We start from the raw sequence: 19,953 nt of genomic DNA, 5'->3' as shown, positions 1-19,953 counted from the left end.
GCCTGTCTTCTGTAAACCATCCTTTTTATTCATTCTTTTCCCCACACTGCTTTAACATCTCTAAGATAATTATTCGTAGTGCTCTTCCTAGAAAGTCTGCTGTTACCAATTTGGATAATGGCGGCACATGTATAAAAGCTGCTCTTCCATTACCATAATACAGAGAGGTATAATAGGTATAATCACAGATGTACCTATGACATTTAAAAAAAAAAAAAGCAGAATTAAGGAAAGCAAAACTTCTATTGAATTAAACACAGTTTAAGCAGTTAAGCCAGATTTGGTTTATGTGCTTTGTATTAGAAAAAATGGAAATTTAAAAAAACCCCAAAACAGTTGAGAAACAAACATTCCTTGAGTGTTGGCTTGATTTGATGGGCATCCACTCAATAGCTACTGCAAAATAAAAATCCTTATACATGCGTTGTTTTGTGAGATCTCATAAACTAAATTAGATCGGAAAATTACCCAACTGTGTACACACACACACACACACTCTATAGCCCCACTTCCCACCCCCCTACATAAAAGCAGCACAATTTCAAAAAATGTTGTATGTGTAAGATACTTCCTGGATAAATTCTTCCCTTTTCTTATATCACATCACTCCGAGACCCAAACAGTCTGAAAATAAAAACAAACTAATTTTGACCTTCAAGAATCCTGGTTTTTGTTTGTTGTTTTAAAGATTGGTTAAAGAATCACATTAAAAAAATTTAGTTGCCCTAGACACCTTTTTTTTTTTTTTTTTTTAAGAAAAAAAGTTTTAAAATCAATTTGTTTACTCTGAAGGCTGCTCGTTCACCTTTTGTGCTTCTCTCGCTCCGTTTGGACAATGAAAGTGGATTGAAGTCAGTGGCTAGTCAGAATCACTTTCTCATTATCTTGCACAGTGCTGAAAAATTTGAGTCACTGTCATATTTTGTTTTAAAAATCGTTTCTACTGGAATTTACAAATTTAAGGAAACATTTCTATTGGCCTTACTTTTTGTGCAAATCTTCAGTCTAAATTTTCAGTCCCTCGTGTCCTTTTCACGCCTGTGACTGTTAACTTTAAGTAGATATATGTATTGGTGGGGGAGCAAGTCCTTATAATGATTCTTGAAGGTGAAATGAGCTGCTTTAATTTCCTCTCCCACTAATAATGTGTTTACCTTCCTGCATCTCTGGAAAAGATGACATCAGTCCCTTCCACCGAAATGTTTTTGCAGAGAGTTTTCATATTAATTGTAGACTCAATCCTTTCTGGGCCATCTAACAGACAACAGCCATCTTCTGGGCAAAAACCACAAACATCCATCTCTTTGTAGCCTTTGTTCTTCCCACACTGTTCAAGGATGATGATCGCTTTGGAGGATGAAGCGAGTCCGATGTGAACAGTAAGCTGTTTTTTTGCCCCCACCAGAGTGAATAACAGGAAATGAAAATGACAGACCTGTTTTTAAAAACATCCAGTGCAATAGCGCCAAGCAGTTTATGAAATACCAGCTCCAAGGTGGAGTGTCTTGCTTATAGCTCCTCTTTACAGAAAACTTAGATAACCCTTTGTAATGTAGAACAAAATTGGACTTTTGTTTGTTTTATCTAGCCAGATCAGGAATTCAGCACAAGGATACATGCAGCGTTCTTTTGTAACTTAGAGCGGTTCTTTCCACTGTTCTGCATATAGCGCCATTGTTAAAAGCTAAACTATTCCCTCATTAGTATGTGCATTAAGTTGCACCAATTTTCATCATAAAACTTTAGTTGATACTTTAAACTGCACCTCCCCAATCCTGTCTGACATTCACATTGTGTAACACTTTTGGGGAGGTTTTAAAGACCCACTCCAGATGATATTGCCCTCAGGACAAAGAATCCTCTTAATCAAGCTATCAAAGTCAGCAGCTTCTTATTCCAGATAAGTAGTTTTCCCAGTTAAGCAAAGAAGGATTTTTTTAAAAGCCTCATTTTAAAATGACAAATACTCTATTGGATGAAAATGCTGCAATAAGAGATACTTCCTGTACTTCAGCTATATTTCTTCTTTTAGAGCTTAAATCCTGAGTTTCTTGCACACCCAAAACTTCATTAAATAAAAAGTTTTGGATGTACAAGGATTGCAAGATTTAGCCCCAAATCTGTGTTTATCAAGACTATTTATTTTATAGTTAAGCACCATATATATTTTATACCATGCTCATCACTATATGTAAGTTCCATTTAATCACTTGATACCAGATAAGTGCGTCTCTATTAGGCAGAAGTTATTTATGTTCCTAATTCTCATTAAGTGCTCCTGATTTAAAAATTTGCCTACTGAGAGGAACATGCCTTAGTGTGGTAAAATAGACATTTCATAACTATAAAAAAAAATTACAACTTTACCAGTCCATGTAATACCCCAAGATTCAATAATGAACTATTTTTTGTTTTCTAAATTTTTTTTGAAAAGTGTAAATATTTTTTCCTAGCAGTGATATGTATACAACTGATTCAAATTTATTCCACAAAAACATTGTTAAAAAGCCTGACATTCTGTGTTGATCTCATTTCCTTTTATAAGAGGAAGATTTTTTTTTTTATGGGGATTCAGTAAAAACCAAATTGAACAGTTGCCCAAAATGTATCTAAGGAGCGTACATTCATCTCTTGAATAATAGCTGTTTCTTTAAACTTCTCAAACATTCATGTGGTAGATTTCTTACACTGATATGTAGTGAGTAAATGGTTAGCAGTCATCCTATCCTAGAAGGCTACACACTTGTGTCCTGTTGATGAGCATCATCTAAGAACCTAGATAGATGACTAGGTACTATAGATGTTTGTTTGGCCCGTAAAAGGCTCTCTTCAGCTGTCATCTGATTGCTGTGAAGGAACCAAAGGAGGTCTGTATCTCTGCACCACCCCCATCTAAACTAGATACAGGAGAGAAATATTCCTCCAAACCCATGCTTTCTCAGATGTGCATCCAAAATCTCCCCATGTATTTTTCCGTGTTTGTTTTTCTGAGCTTAATTTAGTTACTGTCACAGAGTCCAGCACTTCACCCCTTTTGCTCTTTGCCCAGAGCTACATTGGCTTTGTTCACACATTCAGCTACCTCTGTTACAGTTCACACTCCTATAAACAGGCACTGAGTCCATCCATGGTCTGGCTAACGTTCACTTTTGGGTGATTGTCTAATGGCCCTTTCCCTCCATCAGATCCTTGTTGAGAGCTGCTAGGAGCCATTCTAGCGACTGAATGACTTCTTTTGGGAAAGGCCCTCCTCATGAAGGTTATAAGCATCACTATTTCCAGTGGTGTAGATCACCAGTGGCTCATGAAGTCTTTGGTGATGGTCCACAGAATGATTCTCATATTGTTTCACTCAGTAGGAAGTTGGGAGAAGAAAGTGAGATCACGTAAGGGCTCTGTCTCTGATGAAGTGGTTCACAGAATGAAAAATATAGAGAATCCTTGGCACTAATATTCTTGGTGGCTGTACTATGAAAACACTCCACAGCATTGTCCTTCAAAGACCTGATTGTCCATTTTGTCCCCCTCAGAGGGACAAAATTATATTCCATTGCTCACTATCACTTCAGGTGGTTGAAAGATATTACCCTTTGTTTTGTGTGCTGAAAAGAGGGAGAGATTTTTAAAGTTCAAATAGGTTTCTCTGGTCCATCTACCCTACTTCTCGGCACATGCTCAGGAGTTCTATCCTCCTTTTCTATCCTATTTTCTGACTATATCTAGTGCACAAGCTGTATCCACCTTCTGAACAGAGACTGTATTATTTGGTTCAATTTTAATTTAACCGAAAGAATTCGGCTATATAATGATCACTCACTAGTGGTTGAAGAGTCCCCCATATCTTGCAGACAAGCTCCTTTGCTTTTCGGTAAGCCACTGGCAGTTGCATGATGTGTAGGTCTATGTTTTCACCAAGGCCTAACTTGGACATCTCCTGTATGTAGAAAGAAGCAACACAGGCTTGTAAAAGCATTAGATTGTCTCAAAGGGTGATGTGAAAAATCAGACTTCAGTCCAATTCAGAGAGTACATTGCAATGCAACATAGCTACCCTAGCAGTTTCCAGATAGTCCATAGAGATGGATGGTCACATGTTGTTAGTTTTTCTCCTTGTTTCCAGTGGCTAAATCACTTTAAAAGAAGCTAAAATATGTCAAATATTTTCCTGTCGTCACTTTTTCAGGTAAGCCATTGCTTTTTTGCCAAAGAGATGTTTGATTATCAGGGGGAAGGGAGATGGTTCACACAATCAATGCTAGGAAAGTTGTCCGTGAGACAGTGTCTCTCTCAAGATGTCCACCTTATGAAAAATGTTTTATAAACCTTGATATAACTAACACTGTCCTGTCGAAGGACTCAAGAGCCAAACTTACACTTCTGCTGAGACATGCATCATACAAAATTCCCATGAGGATACCTAGTTCAATTTCTGCCAAGGCAGCATGCACCCTTATGCTGTTTTCTAGGGCTCATTCTAGTTTTAGGTGCTTTGGACAAAGAGGAATTCCCACACTCTTGACAGGGAAAAGGGTTGACAGTGGGAAATATCCCTGCTTTATATGCAGCTTCATTTTATTAACAGCAGGGAGTTGTAATCAAATAGGCTGTGAGAGGTGGCCATATTTGTTGTTTGATTACTTATTTCAGGCTTGGTGATTTCATCAGTGCAAGGAACCCCAGCTGTAATGGACAAGTTTTCTCTGTACCGTGGAACATCTGCCTAGCTGCCCTAGGGGGTTCCTCAATACAGGGAAATGCTACTTACTGGGATGGGATTCTCCTCTTGCTTTGCCTATAAAAGACATGAACCCCCACGCTTTCCCTGAAGAATTTGGTTTCTTGCTCTGGGTTTGGGGTGGGAGAAATAATGCCACCATCTAAAAAGCCAGATTGGAGGAGGGACCAGCCAACCACCCTCAGAAGACAAAATGAGGGAATCATCATTGAAAGGGGCATCCAGAAGATTCATAAGGATTCATAGGTTATAAGGGCAGAAGGGACCATTATGATTATCCAGTCTGACTTCCTGTACTACGCAGGTCATAGGACTTCCCTGAATTAATTCCTGTTGGAAGCAGAAGCATGTATTTTAGCAAAACATCGATCTTGATTTAAAAATTGCCACTGATGGAGAGTCCACCCTGATCCTTAGTAAGTTGTTCCAACGGTTAACGGATGAATCATGGGGGGATTCTGGTCAGGACAGTAGGGCTTAAGGGCAAGGGAGCAGGGGAGTGGTTGGTAAGCCATGAGGTAGACCTGCTGTGGGAAGCAGGCATCTGCAGAAGGTGTGTGTTAGGGAAGGGTCTGGTGGGAAACTAGGTGAGTACTGGGGAAGGGGCACGGTGAGGTCGCATCCCGGTGCGGTCGCATCCCGGTGCCTTTAAGGGAAAGCGGACCTGTTTCTCACTAGGGACACTTGCATGGAAGGAGCCCAGGTCTAAACTCTGTGGACTGGGAAATTTGCCCTTGAACACTGGCTTCCTAAATAAACTGTTCCAATTTTCTTGTCAGCGGAAACATTGATTAGCTGTGCTCAATAAACTATGTGACACGAGCAAGGAAACAATGCCTGTGGGGAAGTAAACACATTTGGAGAACACTGCCAGCCTTTTTTCCTCTGGGCACTGACAGTCTTTGAGAGGCCGTTGCATCATCTTTGCTTAAGAATGCAGTGCTGTGTCTCTGCTTCCAAAAACATAAAACCCGAGCCAATTTACGATTAGCATTTTATATTTTAAAGCATATTTAGTTTGAATATTTAATGAGATTTTTTCCTCTTTTAACTGCAAGGCCTTGGTAATGTGACTGACTGTAACTTCTCTGTAGGACGTGGGGACCAAAAATAAACGTTAAAGCTGCTGCTGTCATTCACCTCTTGAACTCTTAGTTTGAATTGTAACTGACTAGGCCAAATTCATTTCTGGTATTGCTCCATCTCTATCAATGGCGACACACGCAGGGGTGAATTTGGCCCGTAGTTTATACAGGAGGAATTCTGATTAGCCGCAAAGTGTTGAAGGCTGCATCAGGGACAGAAAGGAAGATACAATCTCTGTTAGATCCTAAATAATTTAATATTATTATCTTTATTTAGGCTGATCTACATTACAGATTTAGGTTGACATAAGCCGCTTTTCGTCAACCTATCTGTGCATGATTCTACGCCCAAATTGCTCTGGATGACGCACGCGTCCTGTCATGGCAATGCAATAAAACCACCTCCCCAAACAGTGCAGAGCCATGGTCAACCTCCTGAGGATAGCACAGAGCTAGTGTAGGCGCTGTATGACCTGTGTCGACCCCAACAGCCCTCCAGCAGCTGTCCCAGAATGCCACATTCCCTGCAACATCAACCGCACTGGTCTCCGTTGTAAACTCCACTGCCCTGGAGTCATGGAGACTGGAAGCTATCCCCATGTCTCCATTCAAACCTCCTGCTTGTTTTTAAAATGCCTTTTCCTGATTGCCCAGAGTGGCAAGCACACCTAGCCTCTCTTCCTTTTTCTGTGTAACCGTCCAGCCAGCCATGCTGGCTGCATGCAGTCCTGCCCCAGGGGTAGATAGGAGGTATTGGATCTCCTGGGCCTGTGGTGAGAGGAAGCTGTGCAGGTGCAGCTATGGACCAGCCATAGTAACGAGGACATCTATGAGCAGATTGTGTGGAGGAGGCAGGCAAAGGGGTATGACAGGGATCAGCAGCACTGCTGCGTGAAAGCAAAGGAACTTGGCTAGGCGTACCACCAGGCCAGGGAGACCGATCAATCTCGTGCTGAGCCAGAGACCAGCCATTATTACAACAAACTGCACGTCCTACTTGGTGGAGACACCCTCAGCACAGCACCATGGATACCTCTGAGGAGCCCCAGACAGAGACTCCTGCTGTGAACAGTGAGGTGGAGGAAGAGACACGGCAGGAGGCTCCAGCCATTATCACAAGCCAGGACCTGTTTGAGACTGCCCCAGTCTAGCCAGTCCCTCCAGGTGAGCACGGATGAGCCCAATGAAGGGGAAGGGACCTCAGGTAAGCGTTTGCATGCGTTTTTCCTTACAATGGTTAAATCTAGCAAAAGCACATTCAAGAGTCATTCTGCACCTGCTGAGCCGTGAGTGGAATCTTTCCTTGTGGTGTTGAGGTGGCCAGTGAATGGCTTCATGAGCCAGGGGAGCAAGGGATAGGCTGGGTCCCAGAATCACTATTGGCATTTCAATATTGCCAAAGGTAATCCACCACTCAGGAAAGAATGTCTCTGCTTGCAGATTTCTGAAAAGTCCTCTGCTGTTAAAGGTGCACACATCATTCACCTTCTCTGACAAGCTCATACTGATAGCAGTGAAGCATCCCCAGTAATCCACCAACGCTTGCATATCTGTACAAAAATAACCCTTTCTGTTGATGTATTCTACGGCAAGGCAGGCAGGTGTCAAAATAGGGGTATGCGTGCCGTCAGTCACCACACCACGACTGGGGTCTCCATAGGTGCAAATCATCCACAACATCTTGCACATTGCAGAGAGTCACAGTCCTGCACAGCGGGAGACAATTAATGGCCCTACTCACTTGCCTGGCAATGGCCCCAAAGTTCCAAAATTGTTTCCCACTGACCAGTAGCAATCTGGCACTGCAGGCTTCCACAGTGTGATTGGCACTCACTTTTCTGCTGTCAGTGGAACTTTTCTTTTTCGTGTCCCTGGAGGGCTGGGTTGAGCATCTAGAGGTTCTGCAGCCACTGCCTGTCACCCCATACCTGCATTACAATGCAATCCCACCAGCCAGTGCTCATTTCACAGGCCCAGAAGTACCACCGGCGTCCATGAACACCACCAGCAACCTTGAATTGTTTTTCACTGTGTCAGCAAATTCTCATCGAATAAATTGCCGTGTCCCCCGTTGATGTGGTACTTCCTGCAAGTCTGCAAATACGGGAGAATCGTGTCCTGTACTTCCAATGTTTATGAGAATAGTGCAGAGCTCTGAGGGCTCCGTGCTTCTGTCAGAGATGGTGGACACTGAAATTTGTCCCACGGTGTGTGGTATTTTTTTTTTTTAAATGCAGATATTATGGGATATGGACGGTATTAGGGGATGGAGAAGTTGCATGCTGGGAACTTGACCCCTAGCTCCCAGAGATTCCTGGGTCGTTTCTATCCCACAACACATGGGGAAAGTTTCCCCAAAAGCATTGTGCCAGATGGCAGCATGTGTCACTCTGATACTACCCAGGGTGCACTGCACTTTGCACTGACACAAACATTCCAACTTTGGTGGCTGTATGCCAATGTAACTTGTGTTGACCAAAGTTTGTAGTATAGACGTGGCCTATTTCTGTATTACTATAGTTCCTTATAGCCCTAATCGTGGACCATGGCCTCCATTATGCTAGGCATTGTCCAAACACAGAATAAAAAGACTGCCCCTGCCTCAAAGAGCTTACATCTCAGTATAGGACAAGAAACCACAAATGGATACTGACAGGGAGTACAAGGAAACAATGAGACGCTACTGATCAGCATGATAAGCTGTGATAGCTGCACACCAACGGCTTAACTGTTTTCAAGTTTTTGTAGGCATTACCACAAAGGAACGTTTTAAGGAGGGCTTAGGAGGAGGATAATGAGGTTTGTGGATGTTCCTGGGGATCTCCTCCAAAGAGTGAGGAGCAGTGTTTGGTAGGGTGCTGTGTGATTAATGATCCCGGGGAGCATGGCCCAAACTTGCCAGAGTGCTGACTGTCCTATGAAACACCATGCTATAAGAATGGAGACAACAGTAATCTAGGAAGAACATGTGAGCTCAGGTGTAGCAATTATAAAATGGGTCAGCTTCTGGGTAAGCAGGTACCTTGAGCTTTAGAAACCACCTGATACTGTCATGGACCATAATTTGGAATACCCGAAAGTTCTTACATAATTAAATATTCACAGGGTGCTCTCCTAGCAGTTTATTCCTCAAATTCAATCTGTTTTCAAATAGAGAAGGACGTGCTGAGGTGTTATCCTCCAGATATTGACTTTTTTTTAGGAGGACACTAGTCATTGAGCAAACAAGGTACCAATTTGTAGGGCTACCTGTTTACTAAGGGCTTGTCTATATGAAAAGTTGCAGTACTTTAACTGAAGTTGTGACTTTTTAACGGACTTAGTGAAAGGGCAATGTGGACACTCTTATTTTGGTTTAAACCAGGCATAGTTTACTGTAAATCAACTAGAAACAGGCTTAAAATGAACCGAAATAAGCCACTTTTAATCTGGAATACAAGTACCTACACAAAGGTTTGCACCAGTTTAACAAAAAAAGTTTGTTTAAACCAGTACAAATTTATGTTCAGACAAGGCCAAAAGCAATATTGTAAGCCTTGTACAATATGGTTCCCAGAATTGGGCCAATTCCTGGTGACATGGACTAGATTTTTCTCAACAACATGCATGCATTTCTGTGCACAAAATTGGCAACAATGTAAGCATACAAATAGTCAGAGGGAGACAGGACAGTGGAGGTTAAGTTACTAGGTTCAATTCTTGATTCTGCCACAGGCTACCTATGTAACAGTGGACAAGTCACTTAACCTATCCTCTGCCTCAGTTCCCTGCCTGTAAAATGGGAATACTTCCTTACTCTACAGGGTTGCTATGAAGACAATAATCAATTAAATATTATGGGTCACATTAATATTATAGTGATGAGGACCAAATACATACTGTTATGATGGAGGTTGGGTGTGACGTGGTGAAGCTGGTGGGTGTAATATCCCTTCATTCAAAATAAATGTAAGAAGCTGTTAAGGTCCTTTTTTGGAATAAGTTAGTTGAAACAATACACAAGCCACATGCAAGGCTGGCCAGAGAGTGAGCTCTGTGGATGGAAGGTTTTGCTGGGTATTGTTTGATGGTGTGTATCTCTAAGTAGCAGCCAGAGAACAGGCAGAGAGAGGCCAAGCAGACAGCAAGAGACGCCCTGGAAACATAGCCTGAAGAGAAGGGAAATTTTGGGGCAGAGGACTGGCTGGAAAGAGGCTTGGAACCATGAACAAAAAAATTTCCCTCCTGTTTGAGCCCTATTGTGTTTAACGAAACAGGACTCCATCATCAACTTCTCCTAATGGAAACAACCCACAAAACTCCAAATATTGACTAACTACTCAGGTCAAAAGGGGGTAACAGTACCTAGACAGATACGCAACTGCATTTTCATGCAGTCAGTTACCATGATTTCACACACATTTTAAAGTAATTGTTCCTGCAGATTAGGCACAGAATCATGCTGGCGCTTTTGCACATGCGGTGTTATAAATGTATTGTGCTGGGGTAAGAATCAGGGAATTAAAATATATGTTTACCAAACATGTAAATAAATGTAAAAAGAGGTTTTCAAAGGGCTGCAGATCTACTTTCAGCTCCTCAGAATGTTTTATAAATAAAGGAAACCTGAAAAATTTAAATTAAAAACCCTTTAAAAATAGCTTTAAATTCTCTGTACCCATTCACTGAAGGATTTCAAAGCACTTTAAAAACATTAATTAAGCGCCACAAAAACCTTCTGAGGTAGATAAAATAACAGTCTCTTCACTGCTGGTTAAAGTGAGTCAGAGAGGTTAAATGACAAATTTCCTAAAATCACAGATTCAATAGCCGAGTAAAGAACAGGGCTTGAGGTCTGTGTCTCAGCCACCGCTAGAAAAACTGGCTTTTAGAAATAGTTGACAATTTCCCTTTTCATGCAATCATAATAGACTAATTATGCTGAGTTTTGCCACTCTGTTTAGGCTTGAGTCCTGTTATCTAGTTGGGACACTGATCTTGATTGTGCATTCTCCTGATTTATTTATTGGTTGTTGTCACATGGCAGACACCTGACCTTGTTTGAAGGAGAGTTAGAAACAGGGTCAGGTGGAGGGGACTAGGTGGGTCTATAGTATGAAGTAAATAATTCAAGTCATTTGTGATTCTGAGGGAACTGTGAATGACACTGAGCAGCCAAATTGTCAATCACTGACTGCAGTGTTGTTGTAGTCATGCTGGTCCCAAGATATTAGAGAGACAAGTTGAGTGAGGTCCTATCTTTGATTGGACCAACTTCAGTTGGTGAAAGAAACAAGCTTTCTGAGCTTTCACAGAGCTCTTCTTCAGGTCTGGCAAAGATAGTACCTCACCCACCGTATCTCTCTGCAGTCACTGACTGTAATTTGCCAGCTGATCTGAGGTAAATATATTGTGTGTGTTGCTTTCCCATAAAGTGAGAATTATGCTCCACGTTTCAAGAGCTAAAAGTTGCTGCTGCACTTTCATGCATATTTTAAGAGGGTATTTCAGGTGACTGGAGTTATAAGAGCCATGGAAGACTTTACAAAGACAGGTTTCTAAAAGGAAAGCTCAGTCTTTCCAGCACTAGTCAACTGTGCCAGGCCCTGTGTTTAGTAAAAACTTTAAAGCATTTCTCAGTGACCCTGAATTGATAGAACCACTTATATCTTCACTTCCTTTTGATTTGTCCTTTCCCCCTAAGTACTAAAGCGGTGTATTTTCTGAAGACTGGGACATCTAGGGATGCAACTCCCAGTAATGTTGATGGATGCCTTGCGTGTGTATCTTCTTGGGCTGAGATGTGAACTCATGCTAATGCAAACATGGCAGGTATTCATCACATGCTATGTGTATTTTATTTATATCACAAAATAGGCAATCAAATGCAGTGTTTTACCAACTAGGAAAGCAAAATCCTTTTAGATGTCTCGTGAGCGCCTCCTGACAGCTGAGTGCAAACCTGCCTCTTCTCTCTGCTCCCAGTCCCCTCTGTTGGCTGTTGCCCTTGTCAGGTGGGTCTTCAGTGGCTCAACCTAGGAAGGAACCACTTCCAGGGTAAAAAGTCCTGTCCCTGTGCCCTTGTTAATGTCTTTAGCCTTGTCTCTGGGCTCAGACCTCAGTACCTTCTGGGCTCGCTTTAAGTCCATGCCTGTACTGGTACAGAGCATTGCCCCCAGGACTTTCTCCCTGATGACTTTGTCCTCAGCAGTTCTCTGGTGTTCTGTACAAATTCTACCCCCTTTCTCAGACCTTTAATACTCAGTCTTATCCCTTGGGCTTAAGCTGCTTCCCCAGCCGCTGGGGGAGGGGGAGGGACACCAGGTCCCAACTCCAGGGACCCTACAAATAGCAACTACCTGCTGCTTTCTTTAATAGTTGCTGCTGCGGCATTCCCTGGGCTGCTTCCCATGTAGCCCCTTCCTCTTCACCCTTATCTCAGGGCTGACGTTCCTCACTCCTCTTCTCCCTCACCAAATGCCAATGCCACCAGAACCCAACTGCTGGTTTTCCCTGGACCTCCAGCATCAATCAAGAAGCACCCTTTCTTACTCCTCTGGTCCCAGCCCGGAACTGACTAGCTCAAGCCCTGCAGCCTTTTAACTATGCCTGCTGTACTCTGATTGGCTGCTTCCTTGCAGCCTTTCTAGGCAGGCCTGGAGGACTTACCTTCACTGGTCCTTTCCTGGGTGGGGTATGGGGTGTCTCTTTCCAGGACAGTATGAATGAGTTCAGAGCCTGGTAGCAGTCATGGACCTAGACTGGCTCGTTCATTCTTGTGTTCTGGCTTCTCAGGATGGCAAAAAAGGGGAATTCAGCCTAGTCACTGAAAACAGAGGCACTGTCCTCCAAATGACCCTCCCCACATTTGTGTGCCTGACTAATGCTTTGAAATAACAGAAGGAAAGACTGCTCTCAATGGATCCATGAGGTTGGGGTGGGGGAGTGTATCCTACAGCTAGCAAGAAGGGTTCAGTAATCGTATGTGGAAGAGCAAAGTACCTGCCACTCCCTGAGGAGAGAGGTTTGAAGCTGCCAACCTGAGAGGGAGTGCCTGGCAGCTGGAAGCAGGATTTTAAGAGGAAAGGTCTGGCTCAAGGGAGAGAAGTCTTTGTTCCCAGGATGAGAGGAATCTGCCTATAATCCTCCATGCTGAAGAGTACTGAGGGTGAAACTGCATCGATGCTTTTTGGTTCTGTGATTGCTGCCGGGCTCCTGCAGGAACTGGGGAGCAAGCTGAACTCTGACCTACAGATCGGTGGCAAGTGGCTGCCCTGCTGGGACTGCCACGTCATTCAGACTTTTTACACAAGCCCTGATGCTGAGAGTGTTTAGGGGAGTGCCAACTAGTTCTAGATAGACAGCCAGCCTGAATGGATGTGGTCAGTAAAGCTATTACTACTATACAGTCCTGGGTGTGTTAATGGTTGGTCCTCTGGGGTGGTAGGATTGCCTCGCATCACTTAGTGATCCACACACAGACCCCCAGTCAACTTAGAATCGCGGCTGAAAAGCTCCACATGGAGGGCCAAATCCTGCCTTATTCCAGTCAAATTCCCATGGTCTTCAACAGGTTTTCAGTGTAAATAAGGAGAGCAGGATTTGGCCCAGTTCTCCTTGACTAGAAGGAGGGTGCCTGTAATGTCAGTCCTTGGTGGCAGTGGGTCTAGAAGAGGAATGTGGAGGATTGTGTAAGGAGTAGCAGGAGCTCAGACCAACCAAATGTACATGCCAAATTCTGCTAACTTTAGCTTGTGTGTGTAGGCCTCCTGAAGACCCCCAGGACTACTCGTCTGACCAAGGCAAGTGGAATTTGGCCCCATATTGCTATTTAAGTGCAGGCCAGCCAGAACAACCCACTGGTCTATCAAAGTTCCAGACTCTTCCTGTTTTTCTGTTCTCTCCATCATCTGGATTTTGCTTCTTTGCACCACAATGGAATCAGAAATCAAGGCAGTATCTCCAACACAAGCAGAAACTAATCCCACATACAGGGTGTTGGAGCCGAGAGAAAGGGATTTGATCCCTGTGCACTGTGACGTAGGTATTTTTAATTATAGAATGTTTTAGCTATCGTTACATAATTTCCTGGCACAGAAGGCACATGACATGTTTCAAAAACTTGTTTCATCAGCGTGTTCTGGCATTAGGCTGTTCTGCTTGCAGATAAAGAACGTGTTTTATTTTCAACCAGCATAAGATGATACTGTGTCTAAAATTAGGACCAATGAAAATCAGTTGGTGATGACCAAGTGTATTGTCAAGTGATAAATATTTGTGGTTTGGGGTGTATGTCAAGCTCGGGTTGGGATAACTTATAGGCCTCCTGATATGCTTGGGGTACTGAAAGGTACAATAGAAGTGTTTGTTCTGCTTTTAGTAGCCTACACGGATTGGATTACCTACCTTCTCATCACTTCACTGAATGCCTAATGGATTTCTTCTTCCAAACGCTAAGATCCCCCTCCTGTGTTGATCTGTGTCCCCATCCCCTGCTCTCTCCTGTACACATTCGTTGAAGACAACTGTATTCCTAGAGGAGTTGGTTTCTGGTTTGATCCTGGGGAAAATTTGCCAACCAGGAGTATCTCAATAATCTTGGCTTTACTGCACTTCAATTTAATTAAAGTCAAATCTTCAATAGCTATCATTAGAGCTTGCATAAAGGATGTAATCTTGTAGCAGTGGACACTGCATCATCACCAAGTACAGTTATTATGGTGCACTAACCGTCTTACTTCTGCTGTTCCTGTATTGGGTCCTAGTGTATTCAATGGTCCAGATGAATTTTGCACCTATCTTTCTCTTTTTCTTGTTTTCTTTATGGACATGTTTCAGCCATCCTAGCAGACCACGACCACCACCTCTGTTCATCATTCCCTGGGCTCCTCTCAGGCCTGCTGTGTACTCTCACCATTATTCTCTGCATCTTCTGCTTTTCTACTATCATCTGGAACCTGTTTTCCCCCCTCAATCCCTCCACCTCATCCATTCTCCATCTCACTTCAAATCTCATTTTCATAATCTCTTTTCTACTTTGCAGTCCTGTCTGTCCATGTGACTCAGCAAAGTACGTTGATACAGCTTGTGTGAAAGACTTTCTCTTAGATTAATTGTACAAATAAATGCCCAAGGAGAGAAAGTGGAATTGGGGTGGGGTTGTGTGTTGAAAGCTGCAGCAGCCATTTTGTGTGTTACAAATTGCTGGAAATGGTCCTGAACAGAGATGACGCGTACACACACTCAGCAGAAATCTATAGCTGCTCCTGCTGCTCAGAAATACTTATGGCAGCCTTTAACCTTTTTGAGAGTGCTATGATACTAAAATACCCAACTAATAAATCATATAAAACCTGCTGCTGCAATACTGCAGTTTTCAAATATTATGGAATGGGCTGTTGTTTTACAGTTAGCCAAGTGCCCGCTTCTGAAATACGTCAAGTCCAGCCTCCCCTTATGTCTGAGTGCAACAACCTTAAATCAGATTTGAGGAAGTGAGGTAAACTCCCACCTGGATTTGGCTTGGTTTAACACCAGATGAGCCTTTTAAGTTATGCTTCTGAAATGTAATCAGAAATTTACCTGATTTGGGGAAATGGTGCTTGCCAGGAAATGTGGACTCCTCCAAATATTAATTGAAAACCACCTTTTTTTTTTTTTTTTAACACCTGCAGTAGATTGATGAAATGATCAAATCTGGGTCTCCGAGACATGTGTTCAGATCTCCCATGTGGTTGGGGAGCAAAAAGGAGTTTCCAAAGCTCATCTTCCTTGGCTGTAGCAAGGTGGAAATCAGGGATGTTTTTGTTACAGACAGAGTCCAGCAATGGGAAAACCCATATCTGAATAATCTTGTTTTTCAGTATTAGCAATGGAGGCTGGTAACAACTGAAAGTGGGAAGGCAAAGTTGAACAAAAAGGCACAGCTGGAGCCAAGGGACACTGCATGATCTTTGCTCATAGCTATGTGACACGACGGTGGGTAATGAGGATCCTCCACAGACTATTAGGGATTGTTGTAGTAAAGTGATTCTTTTCCAGTTTCTGTAATTAAGGTGGTTGTGTGTATATATGCAGCATGTGTGTAAATATACAATTTTAGTTCAGTTCATTTAATATAACAAAATATAACAAACGTATTGCCTCTGCATTTTCTTCGATACTGGAAGGTGGTGTTCTGGCACCATAGCAAAAATATGTCCAGTTTTTAAATTCTTCAAGGCCAGGCTATTACTTAAAAGGCAGATTTAAAAACCTCAAAGCAAAATTAAGCATTATGAGTAATACCTGCATTTTCATCTTTTACTCATTCAGCAGTTTCTGCTTTTTCCTCTGCCCTTTTTTTTCTTTTTTGAGAGCGTATTACAATAGAACCAGCTTTGGGCTACGGACAAACAATGGAAGGAACAAAGTTACAGTCAAAGCATCCCCCTTTCTTGTTTCCTAAGTGGACCTGCATGAAAAACCTCTTCAGTTCTTACCTTCACTGCTTCCCAGCTAGAGTTAACAAGGTGTTGTCGAAAGGAACCAAAGCCTGAAACCAAAGAGAAGTGCTATTAAACTATGCTCGAACTCTAATTACCATGAGTTGGATTATATGCCCAACCTATATGCACTCATATACTTGTTCTTTTTGACCTTGATATTCTTGGTTGTGGACTGAGTCGACCAGATGGACACAGCCTTTATAATACTTTCGGGAATTCTATTGTCTCCATTTTTACAGAGAACACATGCATCCACTTAGGGCCTGATACTGGAATGTTTACTAAGTGATTCCTTCTTAGGTGGCTAGTGTAATTGAAGTCAGTGGATATGTTGGAGCCAATAGAGCTACTCACACAATAGGAGACTCAGCCCCATCATTACCTACTACATCAGTGTCGAGTGATTTGAAATAGTTTTTAGAGGAAAAGGTGTTGAAATCAAATTGTGTTCTGTTCCATTTACTATCACTACAGAATCCTCATCGCTAGAGCTCATTGAAAAAGGTAAATTATGTTTCACGATCATGTTTTAATCAATTTTCTTTTAAATGGTTTGCAAAAATTGCGTTGTTTTGGTAGGTAAAACCTCCCCCACTTTCTCTCACTTATGTTTTTTCCATGTGGAAAAGGTGGGGAAAAAAGTGAGAAAGTGAAAGAGGTTGCCCATTGAGATGAATGGACAGTTTTTTGAAAAAAGAGAGAATGATTTTTGTTTAAAATTTTGTCATCAAAAATGAAAAAATGACCACTTTTCATTTTGGTTGAAAAGGCATTTTGTCAGGAAAAACAGTTATTTGGAAAATTCCCCACTAGCTCTACTCATCCCATTCTCTGCATCCTCATCCCAAATCACATCAGATAGTATGCACTTGTGGATTGTAGGCAATGTCTTAGATCCTGGTCAGTGCAACAACTAATACAGATAAGCCTGTAAAGCTATTTTAATCCCCATTTTTTAAAGTGCATTGTTTTTTAAATTAACAAACCCCAATGAAAGAAAGAGTATCAAAAATGTAGTAAAATATCACAGAAGTGCATAAAATTTGTTGTTTTCATCCCTAAAAAAGTATGTTACTTCTATGGAAACTATACAGCCTTAGCTATAGTATAAAGGCTGCAGTGACTCTGTTTAAAAAAACACAGATTTTTTTAGGCCACCTACTTGGTACACCTACCTTAAATTGCTTATAATATTTGTCTTTTCCTTTTCCCTTTCTTTTTTATTTTTCTTCCTTTTTTCCTTTTCTTCCTACAAATATCTAATACTTTTTTAAAAATCATACTAAACTTTTGATCTCAACGATAACTTGTGGCAATGAGGTTCACAGGCTTCACTGTCGTGTGTGTGTGTGTGGGGAGGGTGGGATAAAGGACCCCCTTTCTTCCCAAAGAGGAAATATAGATCATTCCATGCTTGTTCCACTTCACTTCCAGTGAAGAATATAGTGGGACCAAGTCAGAGTGAAACTCTGTTTATAGTAAAATGTAAGTTCTGAACTGACTCACAATGCAATATGTAAATTACAGCTCTGGTCAGAAAGAACTATTGCTTCGGGTAAAGCTGTTTTATGAAAAGAAATCACTGTAAGAAGGCCTTACTGTACTGAAATAGTTAAGCCAACATAAAAATCAAATTGGATGAAATATTATTAGGTAGTTGATAATAAAGCTGCAAGCAGTGCCTGCAAGTTTATATTACAAGCAGGTGAAAAATGGGATTGAGGCACGCTATGATAATTCTCTATTATTACCTCTAAGTGGCACCTGTGCGTCTAACAGACACGTCGTTCTAAAGCTATTTCAACAAGTGGAGGAGTCTCTGCCTAAAAGACCATGTAAGGGGAAAAGCTAACTAGGAGCTCATCATGGGCAAATATGTTGATGTAGCTTCAGCCTCATCCCTACGTCCTCAGATGCCCTATAGTGGAAAATTATCCAGCAACTCACATGTCGAGCTACAGTGGGTAGCAGCATTTCTTAAGAGTTTTAACCTTTTAAAGCTCAAAAACCTCTGTAGTTGGTGGGTCTGCAGTTGTGATTCAGGATTACCTATAGCTAGAAAGAAAACTTTCAAATCTGATGCCTTGACCTGCATGCTCAGGTGTGCTTATTTGGTATACTTAATTTTAATGGTCTAGTTTAGCAGTGATGAGGCTGCTGTTCCTTTTGTGATTTTTCTCTTACCTTGCCGTGAAACTGAGACCCTGAAATTTGCCACGTGTTGTTCTAATTCTAGACCCTGATTATGTGCCGGCGTGATGCAACCTAGTTTTACTGCTTCAGAGCTCCTTTTGGGTCAGGTTCATCTAACATTAGTTTATACTGCTGACAGTTTATACTGCCGACAGCTACACAACTGACAGGAGAAGATGTCAAAGATTTCTTTTTAAAAAGAGAGAGAAAGGGAACAACTAACCAAACTGGATGGCAATAAAGGGGCAGATATACATCTGATTTTCTTAGGAAGGCACAGCAGTGAGTTATTTTCCATTTGGAATTGTTACTGTGACCAGTTGCTACTGTATTTCCCTCCAGGGAACTGTTTATGACAAAGATCAAGCATGTGTGCATTCCATGTCTGGCTAAAAGAGGAAGCAAATTAAAAAAAATAATAATAAAATAAAAAACTTACCAGTCACAACCACAGTGTTGGAATTTGAATCCATAAAACATAGCTCCAGAACGTGAACTCTGGTAGTCTTTCAGTTCTAAACAACAGTATTGTAATTCATACATCTGTACTAATCTGCCTGATTTGGAACACCCTTTTTCCCCAATCCATTCTGAAACATGCAGGTTCCTATTGGACAGTGAAAGAGACTTCATCAGACTGAGACAAGTTTGGATTCATGTGACGGAGATGATTTGGGAATCACATAACTCTTTCAAAGTATAAATTATTATGTCTCTGTTTAGACAGAGGTCTGACCAGTACTGCCTGAAGTTTGCTTTATCTTTTCTCTCTTTTTCTTTTTTTAGAAGTCTTAACTGTGTTTAAGAAACAAAGAAGAGGCTGAAAAACATTTTCATAAAATGTTCAGCTACATTTTAGATCAGAAAAATGCTCACATACAAACTAATTGGACTAAGTTGTTGCCTGTATACTTGTTACAAGTTATTTATAGCACAGTTGTAATCCACTGGGTTTTTCTCCCCTTAATTAAGCAGAGTGACTATCTACAAATACATATCTATCCATTTCCACCTGACTTAAATTTTCTTTCTCATTGTTTTAAATGTTTTGTTTGCAAAAACCCACATAAATTTATAGATACCCACTCCTCACTATAGCATCAGAATAATTATTTGACTATCTAGCTAATCTAACTTGATTCTGAGTTCCTTACGTATTTTAAAATAAACATTGAATAGATGAATTCTATGTGTGGTAATCTGGATGCAAGCAAACAATATGGGTAAATGCGTATATCTAGCAACAAAGAAATGTAGGCCATACTTATAGTATGGGGACATCTATTCTGAGAAGCAGTGATTGAAAAAGATTTTGGGGTCATGATGCATCATCAGCTGAACATGAGTTGTGTGACACAGTGGCCAAAAGTCCTAATGCAATTCTTGGAAGCATAAATGGGGGTGTAGTGAGGAGGTGTGGCCTCCCTCCAAAGCACTCTCTGTGCCCAGGTAGATGGAGTCAGGCCGGACTCGC

General features: G+C 41.6%; 2 protein-coding genes across 3 annotated transcripts in view; one reads left to right on the top strand and one right to left on the bottom strand.

Moving 5' to 3' along the window:
- Positions 1–19,576, top strand: part of IGF1R (insulin like growth factor 1 receptor) — a 298,422-nt gene extending 278,846 nt beyond the window's left edge. Inside the window, exon 21 of one of the 2 annotated variants that reach the window (XM_077829229.1) lies at positions 19,266–19,576. In XM_077829229.1, coding sequence (XP_077685355.1) covers positions 19,266–19,284 — 19 coding nt within the window. In that variant the 3' untranslated portion in view covers positions 19,285–19,576. Of the gene's footprint in view, positions 1–15,662; positions 15,809–19,265 lie in introns of those variants that run through there. The other variant, XM_077829228.1, reaches the window with a different exon arrangement.
- On the bottom strand, positions 1,151–18,952 carry PGPEP1L (pyroglutamyl-peptidase I like). The gene is made up of 4 exons (XM_077829230.1): positions 18,919–18,952; positions 16,281–16,333; positions 3,818–3,934; positions 1,151–1,384 (listed from the first exon to the last, which is right to left on the bottom strand). The coding sequence occupies exons 1-4, from the start codon at positions 18,950–18,952 to the stop codon at positions 1,151–1,153; spliced, it is 438 nt and encodes a 145-aa protein (XP_077685356.1).
- Positions 19,577–19,953: the final 377 nt, after the last annotated feature.

Source organism: Eretmochelys imbricata, chromosome 10 (genome assembly GCF_965152235.1).
Source record: "Eretmochelys imbricata isolate rEreImb1 chromosome 10, rEreImb1.hap1, whole genome shotgun sequence".
NCBI classification, from domain to species: Eukaryota; Metazoa; Chordata; order Testudines; family Cheloniidae; genus Eretmochelys; species Eretmochelys imbricata.
This window is presented reverse-complemented; position numbering and strand designations above follow the sequence as displayed.

Coding starts and splice junctions, on each gene's coding strand:
- PGPEP1L (XM_077829230.1), bottom strand. CDS start 18,952: ATGGATTCAAATTCCAACACTGTGGTTGTGACTG. Junction 16,334..18,918: donor CAACACTGTGGTTGTGACTG/GTAAGTTTTTTA, acceptor CTTTGGTTTCAG/GCTTTGGTTCCTTTCGACAA. Junction 3,935..16,280: donor CTAGCTGGGAAGCAGTGAAG/GTAAGAACTGAA, acceptor TTCTACATACAG/GAGATGTCCAAGTTAGGCCT.